Source organism: Salvelinus fontinalis, chromosome 1 (assembly GCF_029448725.1).
Source record: "Salvelinus fontinalis isolate EN_2023a chromosome 1, ASM2944872v1, whole genome shotgun sequence".
Taxonomy (NCBI): domain Eukaryota; kingdom Metazoa; phylum Chordata; class Actinopteri; order Salmoniformes; family Salmonidae; genus Salvelinus; species Salvelinus fontinalis.
This window is the reverse complement of record NC_074665.1, coordinates 49,358,231-49,383,973: the sequence shown is the minus strand read 5'-3', so window position 1 is coordinate 49,383,973 and position 25,743 is coordinate 49,358,231. Positions and strand designations below refer to the sequence as shown.

The following is a 25,743-nucleotide window of genomic DNA, read 5'->3' as shown; positions in this document are numbered from 1 at the left end:
AGCCGTGGGGGCCAGGTAGGGACGAGGGGTCAGAGGCCAGCCTTCCGGCAGTGCCTAAAATGTGCTGTGTCTGTATGGAGCGTGTTTATATTTGTCTTCACACTTCTGTGTCCCACCAGCCCCGGTTGTGTGTGTATCCCTCCTCTTCTTGCTGGGTCCTGATTGGCCTGCAGACTCTCCTCCCTGGCCTTGATGGAGGAGCCCTTCGCTTATATAATGAACAGTGTGTGTGTGTGTGAGGGTGTGTAAATTACAGTCCTCACCATATGCATTTGGACAGTAAAGCTAACATTTTTATTTTATCTCTCTACTTCAGCATTTTGGATTTTAGATAAAATGATTAATAGGAGTCGAAAATAAAAATGTCATCTTTTATTTGAGGGTTTTTCATTACATATCTGTTTAACCATTTAGACATGAAAGCACTTTATGTATCTAGTCCCCCCATTTGAAGAAATCATAAGTATTTTGACAAATTCACTTAAAGCTTATTGAAGTAGTCAAACATTTAGTATTTGGTCTAGTATTTGGTGTCTTGCGATTCTTCAAACTTGTTTGCCTTTGGTTTTGGCTGTGTTTTGGGTATTGCTCAATAGTAACTGTATGGTGAAAGTTGTTGGGTGTCATTTTGGAGTCACTTTGTAAGTGAGGATAGGCATTCAGTTGGATGCTGCCATGATTCTGAAAAATCATGAATGAATCATGAATAATGACGAGTGAGCAAGTTACAGAGGCACAAAGATGATACCCCCCCCCCCCCAATGAGAGGATAATCTGTTGTTGTAGCCTCTGTCATTTTCATACTCATCATTATTCATGATCCGTTCAGGAATTTTCTTTATCTTGGCAGCATCACAATGAATTTAGAAGTGTCCAGAAACATCTTCTCTGCTCATTTAAAAAGAAAATCACTCCAGACACCATTCATTTACGTTTCAGGAAGACATACAGACAACAGATATGTGTGAAAATACCCTAAAATAAAATATGACATTCTGTACTATCATTTGATCTCAAATCCAAAATGCTAGAGTATAGAGACAACATTTATATTTTAGCTCCACTGTCCCAATAAATATGGTGAGGACTGTATGTACATGTGTACTATTTGGTGACAGTGCGTACCCATGAGGGTAAACATTTTTGAACACCACTGTTTGTCACAGTGCCAACAAGGCTAAAGCCATAGTGGATGTGAGGAACTACTTCAGCACTTTTGACATATCACCCAGTGTTTGTGGATGGGATACACAGTTTATGTATAGCAGGAATCTCTTTACAAGAGTGACTGTTATCCGGTTGAGAAACAACTCCAAGCTCCTTCTGCCATAGGCACATTTGAGAGGATTAGATACTCTTAATGCCATATAGTAGAAGCTAGGAGTCTGTTTGGTACTGGGCATAGGTTACTGTAGAATCTGTAAAGTATCTCACATGTCACAAAAATTTGGACAACCCTACTGTAGATCTTTTTCCAGGTGGTTAGTGAAGGCAGACTGTCCCCCAGCTAAAGAAAACTCTAGAAGGTCATGAACTCTAGACCTGGTGCAGGTTCCCCACCCTATGGTTTTGGAGTGTGAACATCTCTACCACCTCAGCCTATCATACAGTTGACCTTATTGTATTTGTGTAATCAATATACTAAAGAGGATTCTCATAGGTCAATACAGGGGTGGTCACTTTTTTCTAATTTAGCACATAGAAACTAGAGGCCATGAGTAACTTGGTCAAAAATAATGGCACAGAGTGGCCTATAGATGGTGCTGTTATAAGTAATCTTACTTAAACCCTCATATTCGTTACCCTGTTTGACCAAGAGACTTGAACTTTGCATGTAGGTGCTTTTGCTCATGCTGAACAAATTTGCCTCAAGGACTCATAAGGTCCGTCAGGATAGATTTTCCTCCATCTTGTAGCCCATGGTACATCTCTTAACTTAGTTTGAGAAAAGCTAAGGGATTGATTAAGAGATGGCTGAGTTATTGATAAATCAGGAATTCAGATTTTACGTGTTCATTTAAATCTTTCGTAAATCTACTCCACAAGGCCTAACAACATCAAACCTTTTAGGGTCATCAAAGTCATTGCCATGATGGACCATGTAAAGTTTGACATTGATATCTTAAAAATGAAGGAAACTATTAACAATTCACTTTTTTGACTATGTAACGCTAATACTTAAAATAATCATAAAATATCTTCTCATGGTCTTTGGACTAATCACAATAGTCGCTAAATAGTTTGAGAAAATAACAATGATGCATTCAAAGATGGCCACACAATATATCAGCAGATGCATATTAGCACACGGCTGAGTTATTGACAAATCAAAAAACAGATTTTATGTGTCCATTTAAACCACTGTAAATCCGCTCCATATTGGCCTATCAACTTGACACTTGTCATCGCTATCATGGACGTCACTAAGATAAACCACACTGAATTTGGTATTGATATCTAAAAAACTGTTAACAACTCATCCTTTGTAAATGTAACGCTAACGCTCAAAATCATCTGCAATCATCTTCTCCTCATGAACCATATGTCAGATTCACTCCATATGTTCTATTTAGACACATTGCATCAGACTTGAATGGTTTTGAGATTGTTTATGCATTCAATATATAGAAGCTCAATAGATTAAGTAATGACTCTAAGAATGATTACCTGCTGCATTCAAAGATAACCAACCTACAGCATTTGTGTCATCCTTGTGGTATTGAGAGAGAAACATGGTAATGCTTTCACTAATGGCACATAAAGGAAGATAGTTCGGACATGATAGAGTGCTCGCTTTCTTGTCCAACTGATCTGGTGTCCTTTCTGTCATCCTGTGAACCCCGTTTATTGCTGCTCGCAGCTGTCTTTTTGCATGGTTATACTGAAGCTCCTCTGGTTTAGAGTGTTATTCTGATCCTCCGTTGCTCTCTTTTCCTGGAAACGAGTCCTTTTGTGTCAGATAGAGTAACACCCTGTTAACAGTGACTATACTCTCCACAATTTCTCTTTGAATAACCCTTTTTGGTTCCAGGTAGAACCCGTTCCACAGCCAAAACGATTCTTCCTGGAACCAAAAGGGGTTCTCCAATGGGGACAGTCGAAAGAACTGTTTTGGAACCCTCTTTTCTAAGAGTGTGGTGTTGTTGGGTCATGCTCACCCATGCGTGTGTGCGCGCATGCGCTTCTGTGTCCGTATGTGCGTTTGAAGTACGCGTGCGTCCATCTATGTGTCATAAATAAACATTGAATTATTTGTGTTCCAGGTGGATTATGCCAAAGTGCTTCACTACGTGGGTGCAGGGGTGGCTTTTCCCACCAGTATACTGTTTGTGTGTCTGCAGTCAGCCCTGACCTACCGGTTGGCGAAGACCCAGAGAGAATATATCGTGGGCCACCTTCGAATGGGGATGAGCTTGCTAGCCTTCATCACCCTGGTCTTCAGTATCCTTTACACTGGTCGTCACTGTAAGAGAGAGAGAGTCAGAGAGACATAAAGGAAGTACGTATGTGTTACATGGCCCCCTGCTATGGCATAAAGGCATATTTTGAATACATGCTGTTGATATATGTATGTATGTGTGTGTGTGTGTGTGTGTGTGTGTGTGTGTGTGTGTGTGTGTGTGTGTGTGTGTGTGTGTGTGTGTGTGTGTGTGTGTGCGCGCATGTGTGTTTCCACATGCAATCTCTCAGTAGTCCCTCTGTCTAGATAGGTGCTGTTGTTTTCCTTAACCCTCTGTCCCTCCCAGGCGGTGTCTTCTTTGTCCAGGAGAGCTTTGCCCTGCAACACGCCTCCGCCATCTTTGAGTGGCTCTTCTGCATCATCATCATGCTCTTCTTTGGGACCTTTGCCTTTGAATTTGGGGACATGTCCGGGGACACCCTTATGGTGCTGGCCAGAGGGGGTGTCCAGGGATTTTCCAGCAGTGACCACAAGGCTGAGGAGGCAGGAGGGCCCAACCACCACTACCAACCAGATGGCATAGCAATGCTGTAGGCCTATCAAAGGGAGGCTTCTGTGCCCACTGACCAATCACAAACAGGGTTGGAGTGGGAAGAGTGGATGCCTGACCAATCATAGACCACCAAAGGGCATGAGGACGACAGACCCTCTAAATGGACCTGCTCGGTATTGCACATAGCTAAAGCACCCAAAGCTTTTCTAACCATTGACCAAAGACTAATATCGTGTTATTGCCATATTTGCACTGCGTTGCAGTAGACAGTACAGGGTGGATTGCAAAACATATGTTACAAGTGCCTTTTGGAAGGAACACAGGCAGGCGCGCACACACACATACACCTTCCCTGTCCTTTCCTTTCATCATTACGTAATCACTCTTGATTACGAGAACTTGTTCGCTTGCCGCGAATCAGATCCAATGTCTTGAGTGAGTGCCTGAAAAATCTTTAATGACTAAGCCGAATATGGCTGGGTCAGTACCTGTGTTGTTATGTTTGGCCATTCAGACACTGAACTCTGCATCGCATTGTTTCTACTCAGGAAAATCTGTTACATCACCAGCTGTTGTTCAGTGCCTTTTGACAGGACCTTAAAGGGAAGTTAAAGTCAAACAAAAGAGCTATTGTTGTTTTCTGTGCTCAGAGATATTTGTTTTATATCAGAGGTTTGATTGTTGTATTGTGTGAAATAAAAGCAAATGGGGTAAAGGGAGGTTCTGTTCAGGTGCAGTGGCCCTTGTTGTTTCGTTTTGTGAGGGACTATGCGAAAGGTGTCTGAAAACCTTTTTGGTGTTGTGTGTTACGCATTGAAACCAGTAGAGGGCCCCCTGATCAATGGTTTTGTTGCAGTGTCATCTAATGCAGAGAAAGTGTTACAGTGGGAAAGAAAGCAAACCAGAGAAATGAATCACTTTGAAAGTGTATCCTTGTACCAAATTGATGACAAGAATAAGAAATGTTAATACAAACATGTTATTTTATGTATGCTGTTCAATTTTTCAGGTATTAATGCAAATATGGACACATCCGTCTATTTATCGTCTAGAACCTGTTTTTGTCATTCATAATTTTCCAAAGTGCTTTTGTATCTTAAAAAGAAAGATTCGCACATTTTGAATGTTATATTGTTCTTTTTGTTTATCTCTGAGCTGTGTTCTATTGATTCAATGTCTCATGCCAATCTGATCAATTGCTATTCAAGCAGGCAGAGATACGAAATGTATCACACCGGCTATGACAATTAGCGTTTTGAAAGTTCCATATCTTGAAAACTTGATTTCTGACATGCAAGACAATTTGGGACTGTATCAACAGTGGACTAATGAAACAAATACCAAAGGATAGTTTGAGTGGATTATTACTTTAAGGTGAACATTATCGATGCACCAGCAAAGAATAAAACTCTTTTCTGAGAATGAACTCTTATAGAGACTGATGAAAAGACATATACATTTCATATTTTATTGTTCAAAACCCTATTTACATTTTCCTGTTATCTATTGACAAACTGTATATGAAGGATCTGAGTTGATCTGGTTTCAGAACAGTTACAGTAATGCAAGAGAGATGGTTATGTAGATGACGAGGCAAGCGGGACAAGGTAACAGCACTGACACATTCTCAGTAGTTTTTTCTACATTGAACCAAAATGTGGCTACATACCATTTTACTCTAAACCCTTCACGCTCAGAAAAAGCTAGCCCTGCCTCTGGTAATATCTCTACAATAAAAGCTTTCTAACATAAAAGCATGTAGAAGTTGTGTATCTTTCAAAGAGATGTTGTGTATTTGTGCCTTGATTTGAATGAAGTTTCACAAAGCACTCAACTATACTAGTGAACCTCTAATTGATCAACGTTACTTGAAAACCCTTCCCTGAATTTTGTTAGAAAAAGTTTGGATAAAGGGAATTAAGAATGAACACCACTTCACATGTCAATCACAGCATGTCAAATACAGTGCAGTTAACAGATGTTCTTTGATGGTATAAATTAGTATTAAAAGACCCAGTCCAGTCAAAATAGTTTTTCCTGTGTTTTGTATCATATTGGACATATTGCTGAATACACAGTTTACACAGGACCGTGTAATGAGCAGGTTTTGTATGGGTGGAGTTTTGGCTTGCCTGGTGACATCACCAGGCGGAATAAGTTAATAGACCAATAACAAAGTGAGTTCCAAACCTCTCTGCCAATAACAGTTATTTTTCAGGATACATATTAGGCCGATTAGGCCCCTCCAATTAGGTCCCTCACTCAGACCACAGTTTTTGGTTAAAAAAAAGCTATTTGACCATTTTAATTTTAACTACTATAGTAAGGTGTTTAATTGTTTCCCACATTTTTGTTGATATTGAGGTTTAAAAAATGGCTGCATTTGGGCCTGAAAGAATATGTAACTACTACAGAAAAGTATGGCTAATCTACCTTTAGATTTGGTCATTTGCTTAATAACGACAGGCGGTTTTAGCGGTTACAACAGGCCTAAAGTGGAGTAAACCCAATTTCTTTTTTATCCAGCTTAATGTTTTAGGCATTACTGAAAACAAACAAAAATGAAAACTGCACCAAAAAGGAAGTTGTGTTTGTGAGACAAGCCACATGTATGGGGGTGTGTAGTATATGTTAAAAATACTTTGAAAATACCATACAGCCATCTCACATATCTGATGACCATCGAGGTCATAGCCATCACCCCTTCCCCACCCCTCATCATATGACCGAGATGTTTGGCTTTTCAGTTTTCAGCCAAAGAGAGAGCGAGAGAGAGTACACTCCCCCCTACTCCAACCTTTCCCACCCTCCCCTGTACCCCTAACAGCTGCCAGCATGGCTGTCGCGTACTGGTCAACATAGACAGCTCCCCATGTCACCGCTGCCCGTTGCCTGCCGCGCCACACACTAGAAGTTGAGGTTCTTGGCCACCTCCCAGGGAAACTCCTTCCTGCCAAAGTGGCCGTAGCAGGCCGTCTTCTGATAGATGGGCCTTTTCAGGTCCAGGTCTCTGTGGACAAATAGCCAGCAAGGTATTCCAGTCAAATCTCATTGCTGCCACTTAGTGTTGACGACAGGGAATATTTACATACACACAAGCACACAAGACTAGGGCAATAAGATTTTCTTTAGCATGTGACCTGATCAGGAAAAACTCTGGATCCTATTTGCTGCTTATAACTAAGGCCCAGAATTTCTTATGGCCTGGTTGCGTGATCAGGAAAAACTCTATGTATGACTGAGGGGAAATTGACAATAATATTGTCCCACCTGACAATGACCCCAGGCCGGAGGTCAAAGTTCTTGTTGACGATATGCAGCAGCTCCTTCTCACTCTTCTGGGAGGACCCATAGGTGAACAAGGAAATAGACAATGGTGCTGCCACTCCAATGGCATAGGACACCTGGATCACAAACACGCACAGGATATCAACTCCTCAGTTCCAATAGAAATGACTGTCATTGTTTACTTCGGTTCGGTTGACAGTGTCCAAAGGTTAGAGAAGTATACGGTTGAATCTCTCACCTGCACCAGCACCCTCCTGCACAGATTGGACTTGACCAGGGACTTGGCGACCCAGCGTGCGGCGTAGGCGGCAGACCGGTCCACCTTGGTGTAGTCCTTACCAGAGAAGGCCCCGCCACCGTGGGCACCCCAGCCACCATATGTGTCCACAATGATCTTCCTACCAGTTACCCCAGCATCACCCTTTCATAAACAGAGATGGGTGAATGTATGAAAGCGGACAAAGACTACAGGTTGTAATCCTTCACGCATATGAAATTATGAACTTGTCATCAATAAAATAAAACGATTCAAGCAGATACTTTGTGTGTTGACAGGCTGTGGATTCTACACGAATCACCACCCAGACACTACAAAGACCCAACCGTCCTTTGTAACTGAGCTACTGGAGAGGAAGGAACTCTTACTGATAACTTGAAGTGAACTGGAAGTAGCATAAAGTAAGGTCAGGAAGTTCTCCTCAGTGGAGGGAGGAACAGCCACCTTGGCTTAAAGAGGTGAGGGGGCGGCAGGTAGCCTAGTGGTTGAGAGCGTTGGGCCAGTAACCGGAAGGTCGCTGGCTCGAATCCCTGAGCCGACTAGGTGAAAAATCTGCCGATGTGCCCTTGAGCAAGGCACTTCACCCTAAATTGGATAAGACCATCTGCTAAATGACTAAAATGTAAAAAACCTATGTGGTCTCTAATAGCTCAACCGGGGTTGTTAGAACCTAACAAATGGGACAATGATAATGGTTACCTGGGGCCCGCCAATCACAAAGCGTCCGCTGGGCTGCAGATGATAGACGGTGTTGTCGTCCAGGTATCTGGCCGGCACAACGGCCTTGATGACCTTCTCCTTCAGTATCTCCTTCTGCTCTTCCAGGCTCACGTAGTCGTCGTGCTGCACTGAGATGACCACTGTGTGAACTCTACGAGGGATCACTGCCCCGTTCTCCTGGGTGTAGTGAACTGTCACCTGGAGAGAAGGGGTGTGAGGGGAGAGTTTTCCAGCCCGGCACTAACACACCTTTAAAATAATATCTAATCAAATGACTAATCTTCATTCTGAGCCATACTTATATATATATCAGGTGTTACTGTTGGGCTGGAACAAAAGCCTGAGAACTGCAATAAAATCATTGTGTTGAGGGATTTTAGTATTCATGTTGACAAAGAAACTGACTACAAGGCCATTGAATTTATTATTATTTTGAGCTCTATGGACTTTATCCAACATGCTTATGGTTATTACCAAGGGGCTTTCTACTGACATATCCTCTATTGTTGATGTTGCTTTATCTGATAACCACTGTATTTTTTACTACCTTGTTGCCCATAGCATAGGGTAATACTGAACACATTATTAAGAAACACTATTTTACCTCTGAAGTTGCCACAGATTTTATTGAGTGTATGAACAATACTCCACCACCTATTCTGCCTTCCTCTTGTGATAACTTTAATAGTGTAATGGCGTTCCTCTCTCTCTTCATAAGAAGAGGAGGTGTAGTGATCGAGCCAAGGCGCAGCGGGTTGTGAAAACATGATGAGTTTTATTTAATAGACAAAACGAAACAAACTATACTTGAAAAAACTAACAAAATAACAAAACGAAAGTAGACAGACTTAGCACGACGAACTGAACTAACACACGCAGAACGAACGAACAAGTACTTACTACAAACACGCACGAACAAACCGAAACAATCCCGTATGGTGTAACATAGACACAGAAGACAGGAGACAATCACCCACAAACAAACAGTGAGAACACCCTACCTAAATATGACTCTTAATTAGAGGAGAACGCAAAACACCTGCCTCTAATTAAGAGCCATACCAGGCAACCAAAACCAACATAGAAACAGATAACATAGACTGCCCACCCAAAACACATGCCCTGACCTAAACAATATACAAAAACAACATAAAACAGGTCAGGACCGTTACAAATAGCAAATTAAGGGCAACCATTGATGCCATAGTTCCAGTTAAGTTGAAAAGGGACACATCCAAATGAAGCCCCTCGGATGAGTGAGGAAACTAATCAATTAAATAAAAATTACAGGTAGGCAGAGCGCAAGTGGAGAAATTCAAAGTTCAAAGTTGCATGTCCATTATGATACTCTGAGAGAGCAACTTGGCACATACAGTACCAGTCAAAAGTTTGGACACACCTACTCATTCAAGGGTTTTTCTTTATTTTTACTATTTTCTACATCGTAGAATAATAGTGAAGACATCAAAACAATGAAATAACACATATGGAATCATTTAGCAACCAGAAAAGTGTTAAACAAATCAAAATATATTTTATTTTTGAGATTCTTCAAAGTAGCCACCCTTTGCCTTGATGACAGCATTGCACACTCTTGGCATTCTCTCAATCAGCTTCATGAGGTAGTCACCTGGAATGCATTTCAATTAACAGGTGTGCCTTGTTAAAAGTTAATTTGTAGAATTTCTTTCCTTCTTTATGTATTTGAGCCAATCAGTTGTATTGTGATAAGGTAGGGGTGGTATACTGAAGATAGCCTTATTTGGTAAAAGACCAAGTCCGTATTATGGCAAGACCAGCTCAAATAAGCAAAGAGAAACGACAGACCATCATTACTTTAAGACATGAAGGTCAGTCAATACTGAAAATTTTAAGAACTTTGAAAACGCTTTGATGAAACTGGCTCTCACAAAGACCGCTACAGGAAAGGAAGACCCAGAGTTACCTCTGCTGCACAGGATAAGTTCATTAGAGTTACCAGCCTCAGAAAATGCAACCCAAATAAATGCTTCACAGAGTTCAAGTAATAGACACATCTCAACATCAACTGTTCAGAGGAGACTGCGTGAATCAGGCCTTCATGGTCAAATTTACCAAGAAGGAGAGTGATGGAGCTGACCTGGCCTCCACAATCACCCGACCTCAACCCAATTGAGATGGTTTGGGATGAGTTGGACCACAGAGTGAAGGAAAAGCAGCCAACAAGTGCTCAGCATATGTGGGAACTCCTTCAAGACTGTTGGAAAAGCATTCCAGCTGAAGCTGGTTGAGAAAATGCCAAGAGTGTGCACCTGTTGTTTTACGAAGCAAGTGACAAATAAAATTAGATTTGATTGATCTCCTGCGCCAAGATGAAATGTGGCACACTTCACTTTCGTCGCTACTGAACCCCTGGAACTCCAAATAGCACCTTGAGAGAGTTCTCAGATTCCCCAAAAAACAATCACTTTAGCGCTGGAGCTTTTCCCAAGGGCCCCTGTCCCTGTGGGACAGATGGACAACGGTCTCCCCTAAAGACCAATGAGAGTTGTCCATGGGAAGATGGGGGAGGAGAGTAAAACAGACCACGGAAGAGTCCAGGCCTTGGAATCCATGTTCTCTATGTCATCATGGTCACGGTGTAAACCAATATCTATGACTGGGTTCAGTGTAAACACAAGAATAACTTCCAGTCCATTTGACTTTAAAGGCAATCACCTTGACTTGTGAGGATGTGCACATGATGAACTTGTGTGTGTGTGTATATGTGTGTGTGTGTGCGTGTGCGTGTGCGTGTGCGTGTGCGTGTGCGTGTGCGTGTGTGTGTGTGTGCGTGTGCGTGTGTGTGTGTGTGGAAGTTATTATATAAGACCGGATATTGGAAAGCAAGGGACAGTGGGTCTCCAAAAAAGGTGAGCTCCTGTTGCTTTGAGAGGGTTCATGTTCAATGGCCATTTATGAAAACACCTGACTGATATAATGGAATGATAACAAGGATCGACTCCAGGCTCTTCAGTCAGAACATAACCAGGGATGGTCAAAAATGACAAAATACCGGAAAGATCAATGTATCATAATAAACTACAAAATACTTGTATTTTGAAATGTATTTAACTAAAATACATGTATTTGTATGTTAAAATGCACAAATACATTTGCAATCAACCGGCCAGAACAGCAACAACATTCTCAGTAACGTCTACTTGAAACCTTTGACTTGCTATGACTGTGATATGTTGTTGTTTATCTGCCTTGGTTGAATGCACTGACTGTAAGTCACTCTGGATAAGAGTGTCTGCTAAATAACCGAAATGTATATGTGAAAATGAACATATCAAAATGAACTGCAAAGCACACTGGGTACTATTATTGGCCTTATAATGTCTTATCTAGATGGGATACAGTTTAACTTAATTCTCCTAGACTGCTACATTAATTATCCTAACCTGCTGCGTAAGTTCCCCTTAAACCTGGTACGAAAAGTCAGTTTTGCTGTATCCCTTCTAGATTGTTTTGGGGGGTGGGGGGTGGGTCAGAGCTCATTCAAGTAATACACAGCATGCTTTGCAATTGTCCATTTTTACACACACATTTATATTTAGTTAATTTAGCAGATGGTCTTATCACACCATAGTGCTATCAAACATCTGATGGGTGGAAAAGGGGTCACAAAATTGTGAACCTCTACAAAAAACTGTATAGAAAAGTATTTTGTAAATACAAATTACAGCTCTCGAAAGTATCTTGTTACAAAATACATTGGAGTGTAGTTCAGCCCAGCGTAATACAATTGACAACATACTCAAAAGTTATTGAAATGCATATTTCAAATACATGGATCCGAAATACTGCCCATCTTTGAGCTTAACCATATTTATCTTCCATCATCATACCTGTGTCTTGGAGTCAGGGCGGAGCCAGGGGACAGTGCCGTTCCGCCTCAATTCAGCCATCTTGGCATTGAGTTTGTGGGCGAGGACGATGGTGAGAGGCATGCACTCCTCGGTCTCATCAGTGGCATAGCCAAACATCAGACCCTGCAAACCAAGCACAGGCAGTTTAGAATGACATCACCTCACACACCAGAACCCAGGTGTTGAAGGATCTGTTTAATCACCTGGTCTCCTGCTCCAATGTCACTCTCCATCCGGTCAATGTGAACTCCCTGGGCGATGTCAGGGGACTGCTGCTCCAGAGCCACCAGCACGTTACAGGTCTTATAGTCAAAACCTGAGGGGAGTGAAACATGACATGCAATAACTGCCATGTGGGCCAGATTTAACTAACTTAATCTGGTCTGGGTGGGGGGGGGGGGGGGGGGGTATTTTGTGCACACCTGGGCTATGACAACTCATGCTGAAAAGAAAAGGGTAGTGGAAGAACAATGTCATATATACTAGGGTAGAGGAAATGATTTATTCAAGTTAAATATTACCTTTATCTGAGTTGTCATAGCCGATTTGCCTGATGGTATCCCTCACAATTGTCTGGTAGTCCACGTTGGCCCGAGATGTAATCTCCCCGCAGAGTAGCACCATGCCAGTCTTACACACAGTCTCTGTTCACAACACACAATGGTTAGAATGCTGTACAACGAGTGTACAAAACATTAGGAACACCGTTTTGCACCCCTTTTTGCCCTCAGAACAGCCTCAGCATGGACTCTACAAGGTGTCGAAAACGTTCCACAGGGATGCTGGCCCACGTGCTTCCCGCAGTTGTGTTAAGTTGGCTGGATGTCCTTTGGGTGGTGGACCATTCTTGATACCACAGGAGTACGGGCTCATGGTAATGGCTGGAGCAGAATGAGTGGAATGGTTTAAATACATCAAGCACATGGTTTACATGTGTTTGATGCCGTTCCATTCGCTCTGTTCCAGCCATTATTATGTGCCGTCCTCCCCTCAGCAGCTGCCACTGCTTGATACACACAAGAAACCGTTGAGCCTGGAAAAACCCATCAGCGTTGCAATTCTTGACAGAAACCGGTACGCCTGACACCTACTACCATACCCCGTTCAAAGGCACTTAAACCTTGTCTTGCCCATTCACCCTCTAAATGGCACACATACACAATCCATGTCTCAACTGTCTCAAGGCTTAAAAATCCTTCTTTAACCCGTCTCCTCCCCTTCATCTACACTGATTAAAGTGGATTTAACAGGTGACATCAATAAGGGATTATAGCTTTCACTTGGATTCACCTGGTCAGTCCTTGTCATGTTCATAATGTTTTGTACACTCAGTGTACATTTTACTGAAAAGAGTATAACATTTTGAGAAAGACGGTCCATGGTTTCAGTAAATAATCCATGCTAAGGCCAAAGACTGAAGAACGGCAACAGCATCTGGGTCTGTATGTATCAAGCGTCTCAAAATAGGAGCGATCATATTCATTGTGAACTATAAGCCAGAAGTGATCCTAGATCAGCACTCCTCCTACCCTGAGACGCTCAATACAGGTGTAGGATTTTAATTTGAGCAGGTTTGCTACAACAGGAAAATAATCCTGCACCAACAGGAAATGTGAATTATTGTGTGGATTATAATGAAAGTTTTTGTAGAGGGTTGATACATTTTTCAATTCTGAAAAGTGGGAATTACAAACTTCAGGAGCCTTTTTAAACCTCAAATACACTACAAGTGTTAAATGTTCTGCATTGCAGGAAAGGTTTTCCTGCAAAAAGGTGATCAAGTTCTACATCGGTACATCCCTGATCAAAGGCTGAGAAGTTTGTCCTCTGCTGCTATATAGTGGTGAGATGTTCTTCTCCACTCACCACAGGCCACCTTGGCATCTGGATCCTGCTTCAGGTGAGCATCCAACACAGCGTCACTGATCTGGTCACATATCTTATCTGGAAAAATAATGTTGTAACGTCATTAATTTGTCAATGTCAACAATGTAGCCGTGACTCAGTTTGCATAATTGTTTGGTAATGCAACGGGATGTAGATTATTAATAAATCCGGGAGTGTATTTGGGGGATTAGCCTGACAGGAAGTCAAACCTGGGTAACTGTGGCTGTCAGTCCAACACCTTAACCGCTACACCAAGAGGTCCAATACTCTTGATCAGGTTGCTACTGTGGGTGTTGTACAGAAAGTATTCATACCCCTTGACTTACAGTGCATTCGGAAAGTATTCAGACCCCTTCCCTTTTTCCACATTTTGTTACATACAAACTTATTCTAAATTTGATTTTTTTAAAGAATAGTCATCAATCTACACACAATACCGCATAATGACAAAGCAAGAAAAAAATATGTTTTTTTGTTGCTAATTTATTAAAAATAAAAAACAGAAATACCTTATTTACATAAGAACTCAGACTCTTTGCTATGAGAGTCTAAATTGAGCTCATGTGCATCCTGTTTCCGTTGATCATCCTTGATGTTTCTACAACTTGATTGGAGTCCACCTGTGGTAAACTCAATTGATTGGACGTGATTTGGAAAGGCACACACCTGCCTATATAAGGTCCCACAGTTGACAGTGCATGTCAGAGCAAAAACCAATCCATGAGGCCGAAGGAATTATCCATCTCTGTTGCACTCCAATCAGGCCTTTGTGGTAGAGTGGCCAGACGGAAGCCACTCCTCAGTAAAAGGCACATGACAGCCCGCTTGGAGTTTGCCAAAAGGCACCTAAAGGACTCTCAGACCATGAGAAGCAAGATTCTCTGGTCTGATGAAACCAAGATTGAAGTCTTTGGCCTGAATGCCAAGCATCACGTCTGGAGGAAACCTGGCACCATCCCTACGGTGAAGAATTGTGGTGGCAGCATCATGAGGTGGGGATGTTTTTCAGCGGCAGGGACTGGGAGACTAGTCAGAATCGAGGGAAAGATGAACAGGACTCCATTAACATGGATGGGGATGCGGGTCGAGAGTTTCAAGTTCCTTAGTTTCCACATCGCCAACAAACTATTATAGTCCAAACACACCAAGACAGTCGTGAAGAGGGCACAACAAAACCTATTCCCCCTCAGGAGACTGAAAAGATTTGGCATGGGCACCCAGATCCTCAAATAGTCTACAGCTGCACCATCGAGAGCATCCTGACCAGTTGCATCACAGCCTGGTATGGCAACTGCTCAGCAGCTGACCATAAGGCGCTACAGAGGGTAGTGCGTACGGCCCTAAGACTGCTGAACAATTAATCAAATGGCCACCGGACTATTTACATTGACTCCCTTCCCCCCCATTTGTTTTGTACACTACTGCTTCTCGCTGTTTATTATCTATGCATAGTCACCTCACCCCGACCTACATGTACAAATTACCTCAACTAACCTTCACACCCGCACAATGACTTGGTACCGGTGCCCCCTGTATACTGTATAGCCTCGTTATTGTTATGTTATTGTGTTACTTTTTATTATTTAAACTTTTTTACTTTAGTTTATTTGGTAAATATTTTCTTATCTCTTCTCTGCACTTCTCTGCACTGGTTAAGGGCTTGTAAGTAAGCATTTCACAGTAAGGTCTGCGCATGTGACAAATAAAGTTTGATTTGATTTGATCTCAAGGATGATCAAAAGACATTGGATGCAACTGAGCTCAATTTGGAGTGTCATAACAAAGGGGTGTGGATACTTTTATTTTTATTTTTTATTTCACCTTTATTTAACCAGGTAGGCTAGTTGCGAACAAGTTCTCATTTACAACTGCGACCTGGCCAAGATAAAGCAAAGCAGTGCGACACAAACAACAACACAGAGTTACACATGGAATAAACAAGTGCACAGTCAATAACACAATAGAAAAAAAAGAAAGTCTATATACAGTGTGTGCAAATGGCGTGAGGAGGTAAGGCAATAAATAGGCCATAGTAGCGAAGTAATTATAATTTAGCAAATTAACACTGGAGTGATAGATGAGCAGATGGTGATGTGCAAGTAGAAATACTGGTGTGCAAAAGAGCAGAAAAGTAAATAAAAACAATATGGGGATGAGGTAGGTAGATTGGGTGGGCTATTTACAGATGGGCTATGTACAGCTGCAGCGATCCGTTAGCTGCTCAGATAGCTGATGTTTAAAGTTAGTGAGGGAAATATAAGTCTCCAGCTTCAGCGATTTTTGCAATTCGTTCCAGTCATTGGCAGCAGAGAACTGGAAGGAAAGGCAGCCAAAGTAGGTGTTGGCTTTGGGGATGACCAGTGAGATATACCTGCTGGAGAACGTGCTACGGGTGGGTGTTGTTATCGTGACCAGTGAGCTGAGATAAGGCGGAGCTTTACCTAGCATAGACTTATAGATGACCTGGAGCCAATGGGTCTGGCAACGAATATGTAGCGAGGGCCAGCCGTTTAGAGCACATATGTCAGAGTCAAGGCCCGCGGGCCACATCCGGCCCGCGAGAAGGTTTTTTACGGCCCCTGGGATGATCTTGATTTATTATTAGAACCGGCCCGCAGACCGCAGCAAGCCGGCAGCCCGCAGATCTTTTACACGCACCAATACTACATTTCCCACAATGCAACGGTGACGCACCGAGCAGTAGGCTGCTTCATTTCAATATTTATTGGCACAGCAGTCGTCAGCATCACAGTAAAATTAACTTTCAGATACCCATCAAAAATGGCAAAACGGAAGGTGGACACTGAGAACCGGGGGTTTCAAACAAGGTGGGAGTCGGAGTATATGTTCACGGAGGTAGCTGGAAAACCTGTGTGTCTTCTGTGTGGAGAAAGTGTGGCGGTACTGAAAGAGTATAATCTGAGACGACATTATGAAACGAAACACGCGGACAAAAACAAGAATATGGACATGGAACAAAGGCTACAAAAGGCAGAGGAATTAAAACGAGGCCTCAAATCTCGACAGGCTCTGTTCAAAAAAGCCAAATCACAAGGCCAGGCTGCTGTCAAGGCCAGTTTTATTTTGGCAGAAGAGATCGCTAAATCAGCCCGGCCATTTACGGAGGGGGATTTCATCAAAAACTGCATGATTAAAGTTTGTGACGAAGTTTGCCCAGAAAAAAGGCAACTCTTTTTAAATGTGAGTCTGAGCAGAAACACCATTGCCGAGAGAGTAGACCAGTTGTCCATCAATCTAAAAGAGCAGCTTGTGAAAAAGGGAAAAGATTTCATTGCATATTCCTTGGCTGTGGATGAGAGCACCGACATTTCTGACATTGCCCAGTTGTCAATTTTCATCCGCGGAGTGGACTCCAGCCTAAGCGTGACAGAGGAGTTTTTGGCTTTACGTCCTATGCATGGCACAACTACGGGGCATGATTTGTATGAAGAGGTGTCAAGATGTGTAAATGAGATGGAGCTGCCTTGGGAAAAACTCGTGGGTTTGACAACCGACGGAGCACCTGCGATGTGTGGACACAGGAGCGGACTGGTGGCGAAGATACGGGAAAAGATGCAAGAGGAAAACGCGACAGGTGAGCTGACAGCTTATCATTGTATCATACACCAGGAAGCGTTGTGCGGTAAAGCCTTGAAAATGGAGCATGTAATGAGCATCATCACAAAAAAGCAGGTTGGAACTGCTCGGTAACCCATTTGCTGTTGACGTGGAAAGCTCACCACCAAACCTCCAAATGGAGTTGATTGACCTCCAATGCAATGATGCACTGAGGGCAAAATATGCGGCAGTGGGTGCTGCGGAGTTCGCCCGTTTCCTCCCCGACACAATGCCCCAGCTGCGCATCCAGGCTGCTCAAACGTTGTCTATGTTTGGCAGCACATACCTGTGTGAACAACTGTTTTCTTTGATGAACCTGAACAAAACATCACACAGAAGTCGACTTACTGCTGAACACCTCCACTCAATTCTGAGGATTTCCTCAGCTCAGAGCCTTACCCCGAACATTGATGAACTTGTGGAAAAGATGGGACACCACCAAGTATCACCCTCAACCTCAAACAAGTGAACATTACTGTGCAATCACATATTTAGAGTTTTTACTCAGTTCAAGTTTAAAAGTTAAAGTTTAATATTTGTTTTCACTGCATGTTACTTCTCCTTAAACAAAGTGTTGTTTTTGATTAATAGATTTTTGCACTTTATTTTATTGTATTTCAATCCAATTATATTTTAAAAATATTTCAGTTGAGTGGATGATAGAAAATTGCTATTATTGTTTTTTTCTTTGAAGTAAATTTAGCCCACTTTTGCTAAAATAGAAAATATAGGCTACTGATGGTGCCTTGAATACCGGTTTCTTTCATTTAATGTTCATGTTATGGGGATTTTTATATAAAGGAAATTTGTCTTTTGTGTCTGTTGAAAATTAAAGATTACTGACAGAGCCATAAGAAAATATTGCTTTATTTATCTGATCATATTGGAATATATTTGTTAGGTTTTCAGTAGGTTCAATTAGGTTCACTAGACTATATGCGTCATTTAAAAATTTTTCAATGAACATTCGAACAGTCCGGCCCTCGGCTTGTAGCTACATTTTTTATTTGGCCCTCAGTCCATTTGACTTTGACACCCCTGGTTTAGAGCATACAGGTCGCAGTGGTGGGTGGTATAAGAGGCTTTGGTGACAAAACAGATGGCACTGTGTTAGACTGCACCCAGTTTGCTGAGTGGAGTGTTGGAAGCTATTTTGTAAAAGACATCGCTGAAGTCGAGGATCGGTAGGAGAGTCAGATTTACGAAGGTATGTTTGGCGTAGTGAGTGAAGGAGGCTTTGTTGCGAAATAGGAAGCCGATTTTAGATTTAATTTTGGATTGGAGATGTTTATTATGAGTCTGGAAGGAGAGTTTACAGTCTAGCCAGACACCTAGGTATTTGTGGTTGTCCACATATTCTAAGTCAGTACCGTACAGAGTAGTGATGCTAGTCGGGCAGGCGTGTGCGGGCAGCGAACGGTTGAAAAGCATGCATTTGGTTTTATTAGCGTTTAAGAGCAGTTGGAGGCCACGGAAGGAGTGTTGTATGGCATTGCAGCGTGTTTGGAAGTTAGTTAACAGTGTCCAAAGAAGGGCCAGATGTATACAGAATGGTGTCATCAGAATGGTGGATCAGGGAATCACCCACAGCAAGCGCGACATCGTTGATATATACAGAGAAAAGAGTCGGCCCGAGAATTGAACCCTGTGGTACCCCCATAGAGACTGCCAGAGGTCCGGACAACAGGCCCTCCGATTTGACACACTGAACTCTGTCTGATAAGTAGTTGGTGAACCAGGCGAGGCAGTCATTTGAGAAACCAAGGCTGCTGAGTCTGCCGATAAGAATACTGTGATTGTCAGAGTCTAAAGCCTTGGCCAGGTCAATGAAGACGGCTGCACAGTACTGTCTTTTATCGATGGCGGTTATGATATCGTTTAGTACCTTGAGCGTGGCTGAGGTGCACCCGTGACCAGCTTGAAAACCGGATTGCACAGCGGAGAAGGTATGGTGGGATTCGAAATGGTCAGTGATCTGTTTATTAACTTTGCTTTCGAAGACTTTAGAAAGGCAGGGCAGGATGGATATAGGTCTATAACTGTTTGGGTCTAGAGTGTCACCCCCTTTGAAGATGGGGATGACCGCGGCAGCTTTCCAATCTTTGGGGATCTCGGACGATACGAAAGAGAGGTTGAACAGACTGGTAATAGGGGTTGCAACAATGGCGGCGGATAATTTTAAAAAGAGAGGGTCCAGATTGTCTAGCTGATTTGTACGGCTCCAGGTTTTGCAGCTCTTTCAGAACATCTGCTATCTGGATTTGGGTGAAGGAGAAGCTGGGGAGGCTTGGTCAAGTAGCTGTGGGGGGTGCGGAGCTGTTGGCCGGGGTTGGGGTAGCCAGGAGGAAAGCATGGCCAGCTGTAAAGAAATGCTTATTGAAATTCTCGATTATCGTGGATTTATCAGTGGTGACAGTGTTACCTAGCCTCAGGGCAGTGGGCAGCTGGGAGGAGGTGCTCTTATTCTCCATGGACTTTACAGTGTCCCAAAACGTTTTGGAGTTAGAGCTGCAGGATGCAAATTTCTGTTTGAAAAAGCTAGCCTTTGCTTTCCTGACTGACTGCGTGTATTGGTTCCTGACTTCCCTGAAAAGTTGCATATCGCGGGGGCTATTCGATGCTTGTGCAGTCCGCCACAGGATGTTTTTGTGCTGGTCAAGGGCAGTCAGGTCTGGAGTGAACCAAGGGCTATATCTGTTCTTAGTTCTACATTTTTTGAAAGGGGCATGCTGATTTAAGAAGGTGAGGAAATTACTTTTAAAGAACGACCAGGCATCCTCTACTGACGGGATGAGGTCAATATCCTTCCAAGATACCCGGGCCAGGTCGATTAGAAAAGCCTGCTCCCATAAGTGTTTTAGGGAGCGTTTGACAGTGAAGAGGGGTGGTTGTTTGACAGCGGACCCATAGCGGACGCTGAGATCCTGATTGAAAACAGCAGAGGTGTATTTGAAGGGCAAGTTGGTCAGGATAATATCTATGAGGGTGCCCATGTTTACAGATTTAGGGTTGTACCTGGTGGGTTCCTTGATAATTTGTGTGAGATTGAGGGCATCTAGCTTAGATTGTAGGACTGCCGGGGTGTTAAGCATATCACAGTTTAGGTCACCTAACAGAACGAACTCTGAAGATAGATGGGGGAAATCAATTCACATATGGTGTCCAGGGCACAGCTGGGAGCTGAGGGGGTCTATAACAGGTGGCAACAGTGAAAGACTTATTTCTGGAGAGAATAATTTTTAAAATTAGAAGCTCGAACTGTTTGGGCATAGACCTGGAAAGTATGATAGAACTTTGCAGGCTATCTCTGGAGTAGATTGCAACTCCTCCGTGTTTGGCAGTTCTATCTTGACGGAAAATGTTGTAGTTCGGTATGGAAATCTCCAAATTTTTGGTGGCCTTCCTAAGCCAGGATTCAGACACGGCAAGGACATCAGGGTTGGCGGAGTGTGCTAAAGCAGTGAATAAAACAAACTTAGGGAGGAGGCTTCTGATGTTAACATGCATGAAACCAAGGCTTTTTTTGGTTACAGAGCTCAAGAAATGAGAGTGCCTGGGGACACGCAGGGCCTGGGTTAACCTCCACATCACCCGAGGAACAGAGGAGGAGTAGGATGGTACGGCTAAAGGCTATCAAAACTGGTCGTCTAGTGCGTTGGGGACAGAGAATAAAAGGAGCAGATTTCTGGGCATGGTAGAACAGATTCAGGGCATAATGTACAGACAGGGGTATGGTGGGGTGCGGGTACAGTGGAGGTAAACCTAGGCACCAAATGATAATAAGAGAGGTTGCATCTCTGGACGGGCTAGTTATGCTGGGTGAGGTCACCACATGTGTTGGAGGTGGGACAAAGGAGGTATCTGAGGGATGTTGAGTGGGACTAGGGGCTCCGCAGTAAACTAAAATAATGATAACTATCCTAAACAACAGTGTACAAGGAATACTGACATTTCAGAGAGATATAAAGCAAGGCATAAAGCAATCACAGGTGTTGATTGGGAGAACTAGCTAAGACAACAACGGGTAAGACAACAACAGCTAATCAGCTAAGACAACAACAGGTAAAATGGCGATGAATGGGCAGAGAGGGTCGGTTAACTATAAACAGGGCCTGGTTCGAGGCTGGGGCCGACAGATAAACAAAAATAAACAAAATGGAGTACCTTGATTAATGAACAGTCCAGCAGGTATCAGCTATGTAGCCAAGTGATCATGGGGTCCAGTGAACAGCAGTAGATGGAACAGGGAAGCCGCGGGGTAGTCGTTACTACGCTAGCACGCCGGAGACACAGTGTTTAAAGTTAGCAGGCCGGGGTAAGTAGAAGCGTCTGCTCCGACGTCCGGCAAAGGCCAGTTGAGTTACGTTGGCGGACCAGTCGTGGTGGTACGGGGGTGCCGTGTTGACAAAGGGTCCGGGCCAGATGGCGAAAGAGGTATTGTAGTTGTAGTTTTATTGTTTTGTTGTAGTTGTACTTAATGTAAAGTAGATATTTCTGAATTTCATTTTCAACATATTTGCAAAAATGTTGAAAAACATGAAAGACTTGAAGATTGCTGTTAACCGTCACTCAAAATCTAACTTAACAGAGCTTGAAAAAATCTGCTCGGAAGAATGGGAGAAAATCCCCAAATCCAGATGTGCAAAGCTGATACAGACATACCCAAGATTATTCAAAGCTGTAATCGCCGCCAAAGGTGCATCTACAAAGTATTGACTCAGGGGTGTGAATACTTATGCTACCCGACCAAGCAAAAAGGCAGTACCTGCTCATAGCGTGGAACTGAGAAAAATGGCTTTTATTTACCTTGGTTTCACAGTAACTTTATGCAGTTACTTCTAACATGTCCCCCATTTTCTCCAAAACACAATACAATAGAGGCAGGATACTTGTCTACACGATTAAGAATGTATTTAATGTAGCAAAAATGACATTAACTCATTTTCGAACAAATGAGCAGTTACTGCCTTTTTGCTTGGTTGGGAGTATGTAAATTCAATATTTCTCTATTCGATTTTCAATACATTTGCAAAAAAATCTAAAAACATATTTTCACTTTGTCATTATGGGGTATTGTGTGTAGATGGGTAAGAAAAAAATCTTTAATAAATTTTGAATTCAGGCTGTAACACAACAAAATGTGGAATAAGGCAATGGGCATGAATACTTTCTGCAGGCACTGTAACTGACCATAATGGGCCTCCTGAAGTTGATGAGGTGGTTTCCTGGCTTGACCTTTTGCTGCACATGGCAGAAGCCAAGTCAAGACCTAGATTATATTTCACCTTTCCGTCAGAGTACTACTCTTGGTTGGCTCATATTAGGTGCTCCAACCCTCGGAATAGCTTTAGTTCTGTTAATGCATACCTCTGTAGCGTGCTTTACTCCACACTGGCGGTCAATATACACCACCATATATGTGCATATATCAACTCATTGTGTAAACTTCACAAGGAGGTTGAGTTGTTAAACTATTTCATATTCATAATCAGGACTGTGATAGTTTCACATTTTTGTTATAATCTTTGATTGATGTTGATATGCCTTCATTTAAAGAGATATGAGATATTCAGTCTTCACCCATCAATCTAAATAAATACAAATTTTACTTAATTGTTATGTTTGTAACATTTATGTTTCTGGTTTTCTCCCATTTACACTGAACAAAAAATATAAACGCAACATGTAGTGTTGGCCCCATGATTCATGAGCTGAAATAAAAAAAATCCCAGAAATCTTCCATACGCACAAAAAGCTTATTTCTCTCAAATTTTGTGTACTAATTTGTTTACATCCCTGTTAGTGAGCATTTCTCCTTCGCCAAGATAATCCATCACCTGATAGGTGTGGCATATCAAGAAGCTGATTAAACTGCATGACAATTACACAGGTGCACCTTGTCCTGGGGACAATAAAAGGCCACTCTAAAATGTGCAGTTTTGTCACACAACACAATGCCACAGATGTCTCAAATTTTGAGGGAGCGTGCAATTGGCATGCTGACTGCAGGAATGTCTCTACCAAAAGCTGCTTCCAACATCGTTTTAGAGAATCTGTTAGTACGTCCAACCGGCCTCACAACCGCAGGCCACATGTATAGCATCGTGTGAGTGAGCAGTTTGCTGACATTGTGAACAGAGTGTCCCATGGCGGCGGTGAGGTTATGGTATGGGCAGGCATAAACTAGGGACAACGAACACAATTGCATTTTATCGATGGCAATTTGAATGCACAGAGGTACTGTGACTAAATCCTGAGGGCCATTGTGGTGCCAATGCTCTGCCGCCATCACCTCATGTTTCAACATGATAATGCACGGCCCCATGTCGAAAGGATCTGTACACAATGGCTGGAAGCTGAAAATATCCCAGTGCTTCCATGGCCTGCACACTCACGACACATCTGTTGTGAGGTTGTGAGGCCGGTTGTTTGGGATGCTCTGGATTGACGTGAATGGCAGCGTGTTCCAGTTCCCACCAATATCCAGCAACTTCGCACAGCCATTGAAAAGGAGTGGGATAACATTCCACAGGCCACATTCAACAGCCTGTTCAACTCAATTTGAATGTAATGTCACGCTGCATGAGGCAAATGGTGGTCACAGCAGATAGTGACTTGTTCTATGATCCACGCTCCTAACTTTTTTTTAAGGTATCTGTGACCAACAGATGCATATCAAAACATGTATTAACCATGTAACGAGTGGAGTGTTTTTAACGTGAGACAACATGAGAGCATACCATAATTAGTGAGGGAAAGTGTGGTACAGTAATTGATATGTGAGCAGATCAAGTTGTCTCTGAACACATAGTGACATTAAATGCAGAGAAGGTACTTGGCCATCATGAAGCAGGTGTTAGGGCATATGTTGCCCAAGTTGCATGGCACTGCTCCAGGTGTATGTGTAATCATGTGTGGAGCACAGGAGGTTGGTTGGTGGTTTCTATGTGTTTGATGCCATTCCATTCCCTCCGTTCTAGCCATTAAAGGGAGCGAGAAAGAAAGAGAGGATGCTTTGGTAAGTATGTATCGATATTTATATTCATAATTACACATTCACAGTAGCAGTTAGTACTGTACTGTAAGTACTGTCAGGAGTATAGGAGGCCTGCTGTATGTCAACAGAGGTGAAAGTAAATTATACCACCTTCCCCTTCCATTTGCTTAACCTGTCCTACTGGAGTAACTGGGGAGTAACAGCAACACATGCATCAATACATTGTTAATGGTATGTCTCTACAGCACCTCTGTAGCATGATCCCCCTTCGATTGAATTGTGCAGGCATCCAATTCTACTACCAACTTCTGTACTCTCTCAATCTGTTTTCTCTCAGTTTACATGGTGCAAACTCTTAGGGAATCAGCTCCTTTGTGTCTCCTCCTTCTGCTTCTTCCTGCACGGCATAAGCAACCATTCAAATACAGCACAACTAGTTCATAAAACCCATTGGTGTCAGCGGTGGGATCTTGGGAAGAAGAAACACTTTCTACTGATGCAGTGCATGACATTCTATGGTTCTGTTCTGTTGCATGGCGACCATGCAAAGGCATAGGGGTGTTATGGTATCCAGACTAGAGCTGTCTACTCACCTGGGTGTCCTTCTCCCACAGACTCAGAGGTAAACATGAATGACCCATAGTGCTCAGCATCATACAATCCGTTCACTGGCCCGTTCATTGTGGTCTGAGCAGCTCAACGATGCAGAGGAAGTTAGAGTAGGCTAAAAAGCCTAAATAGAGAGATAACTATAGTAAATGACGAGTAGAGCAGAGGCTGCTGTACCAGCTACTGCGTCCTTCTACGCAAGAGGCTAAGAGAGAAAGAGGGAGGAGAGAGGGAATGTGAGAGACTTTACTGGAGCCACAACTTTCCTCTATATAAGGCAAGGACAACATACACACTCATGCACACACACTCATACACTCTCCGTGAAAGGGGGTGGGGGTCATGTGAACCGGTGGGTTAGACCATTCAGAAGAGGGAAAGAGGGAGAGAGGGATTACAATTTAACTGGATGAACTTGTTTTTAACTCCTCGTGTGCTGAGCAGCGGACCCTTCCATTCAACCACTGTCTTACTTGAGGTTTACTCAATGAATGCCCTGTT

General features: G+C 42.8%; 2 protein-coding genes across 5 annotated transcripts in view; one reads left to right on the top strand and one right to left on the bottom strand.

The window, feature by feature from the left end:
* Nucleotides 1-5,385, top strand: part of LOC129856974 (transmembrane protein 150A-like) — a 28,953-nt gene extending 23,568 nt beyond the window's left edge. For all 4 annotated transcript variants that reach the window (XM_055924798.1, XM_055924804.1, XM_055924821.1 and 1 more), the window contains 2 exons: nt 3,264-3,441; nt 3,747-5,385. In XM_055924798.1, coding sequence (XP_055780773.1) covers nt 3,264-3,441; nt 3,747-3,994 — 426 coding nt within the window. In that variant the 3' untranslated portion in view covers nt 3,995-5,385. The remainder of the gene's footprint in view (nt 1-3,263; nt 3,442-3,746) is intronic.
* Nucleotides 5,386-5,407: 22 nt separating this feature from the next.
* On the bottom strand, nt 5,408-25,531 carry LOC129856968 (S-adenosylmethionine synthase-like). Its single transcript, XM_055924784.1, has 9 exons — nt 25,227-25,531; nt 13,998-14,075; nt 12,653-12,775; nt 12,335-12,447; nt 12,111-12,254; nt 8,218-8,436; nt 7,480-7,662; nt 7,224-7,357; nt 5,408-6,963 (listed from the first exon to the last, which is right to left on the bottom strand). The coding sequence occupies exons 1-9, from the start codon at nt 25,312-25,314 to the stop codon at nt 6,861-6,863; spliced, it is 1,185 nt and encodes a 394-aa protein (XP_055780759.1). The 5' UTR covers nt 25,315-25,531; the 3' UTR covers nt 5,408-6,860.
* Between the last annotated feature and the right edge of the window lie 212 nt (nt 25,532-25,743).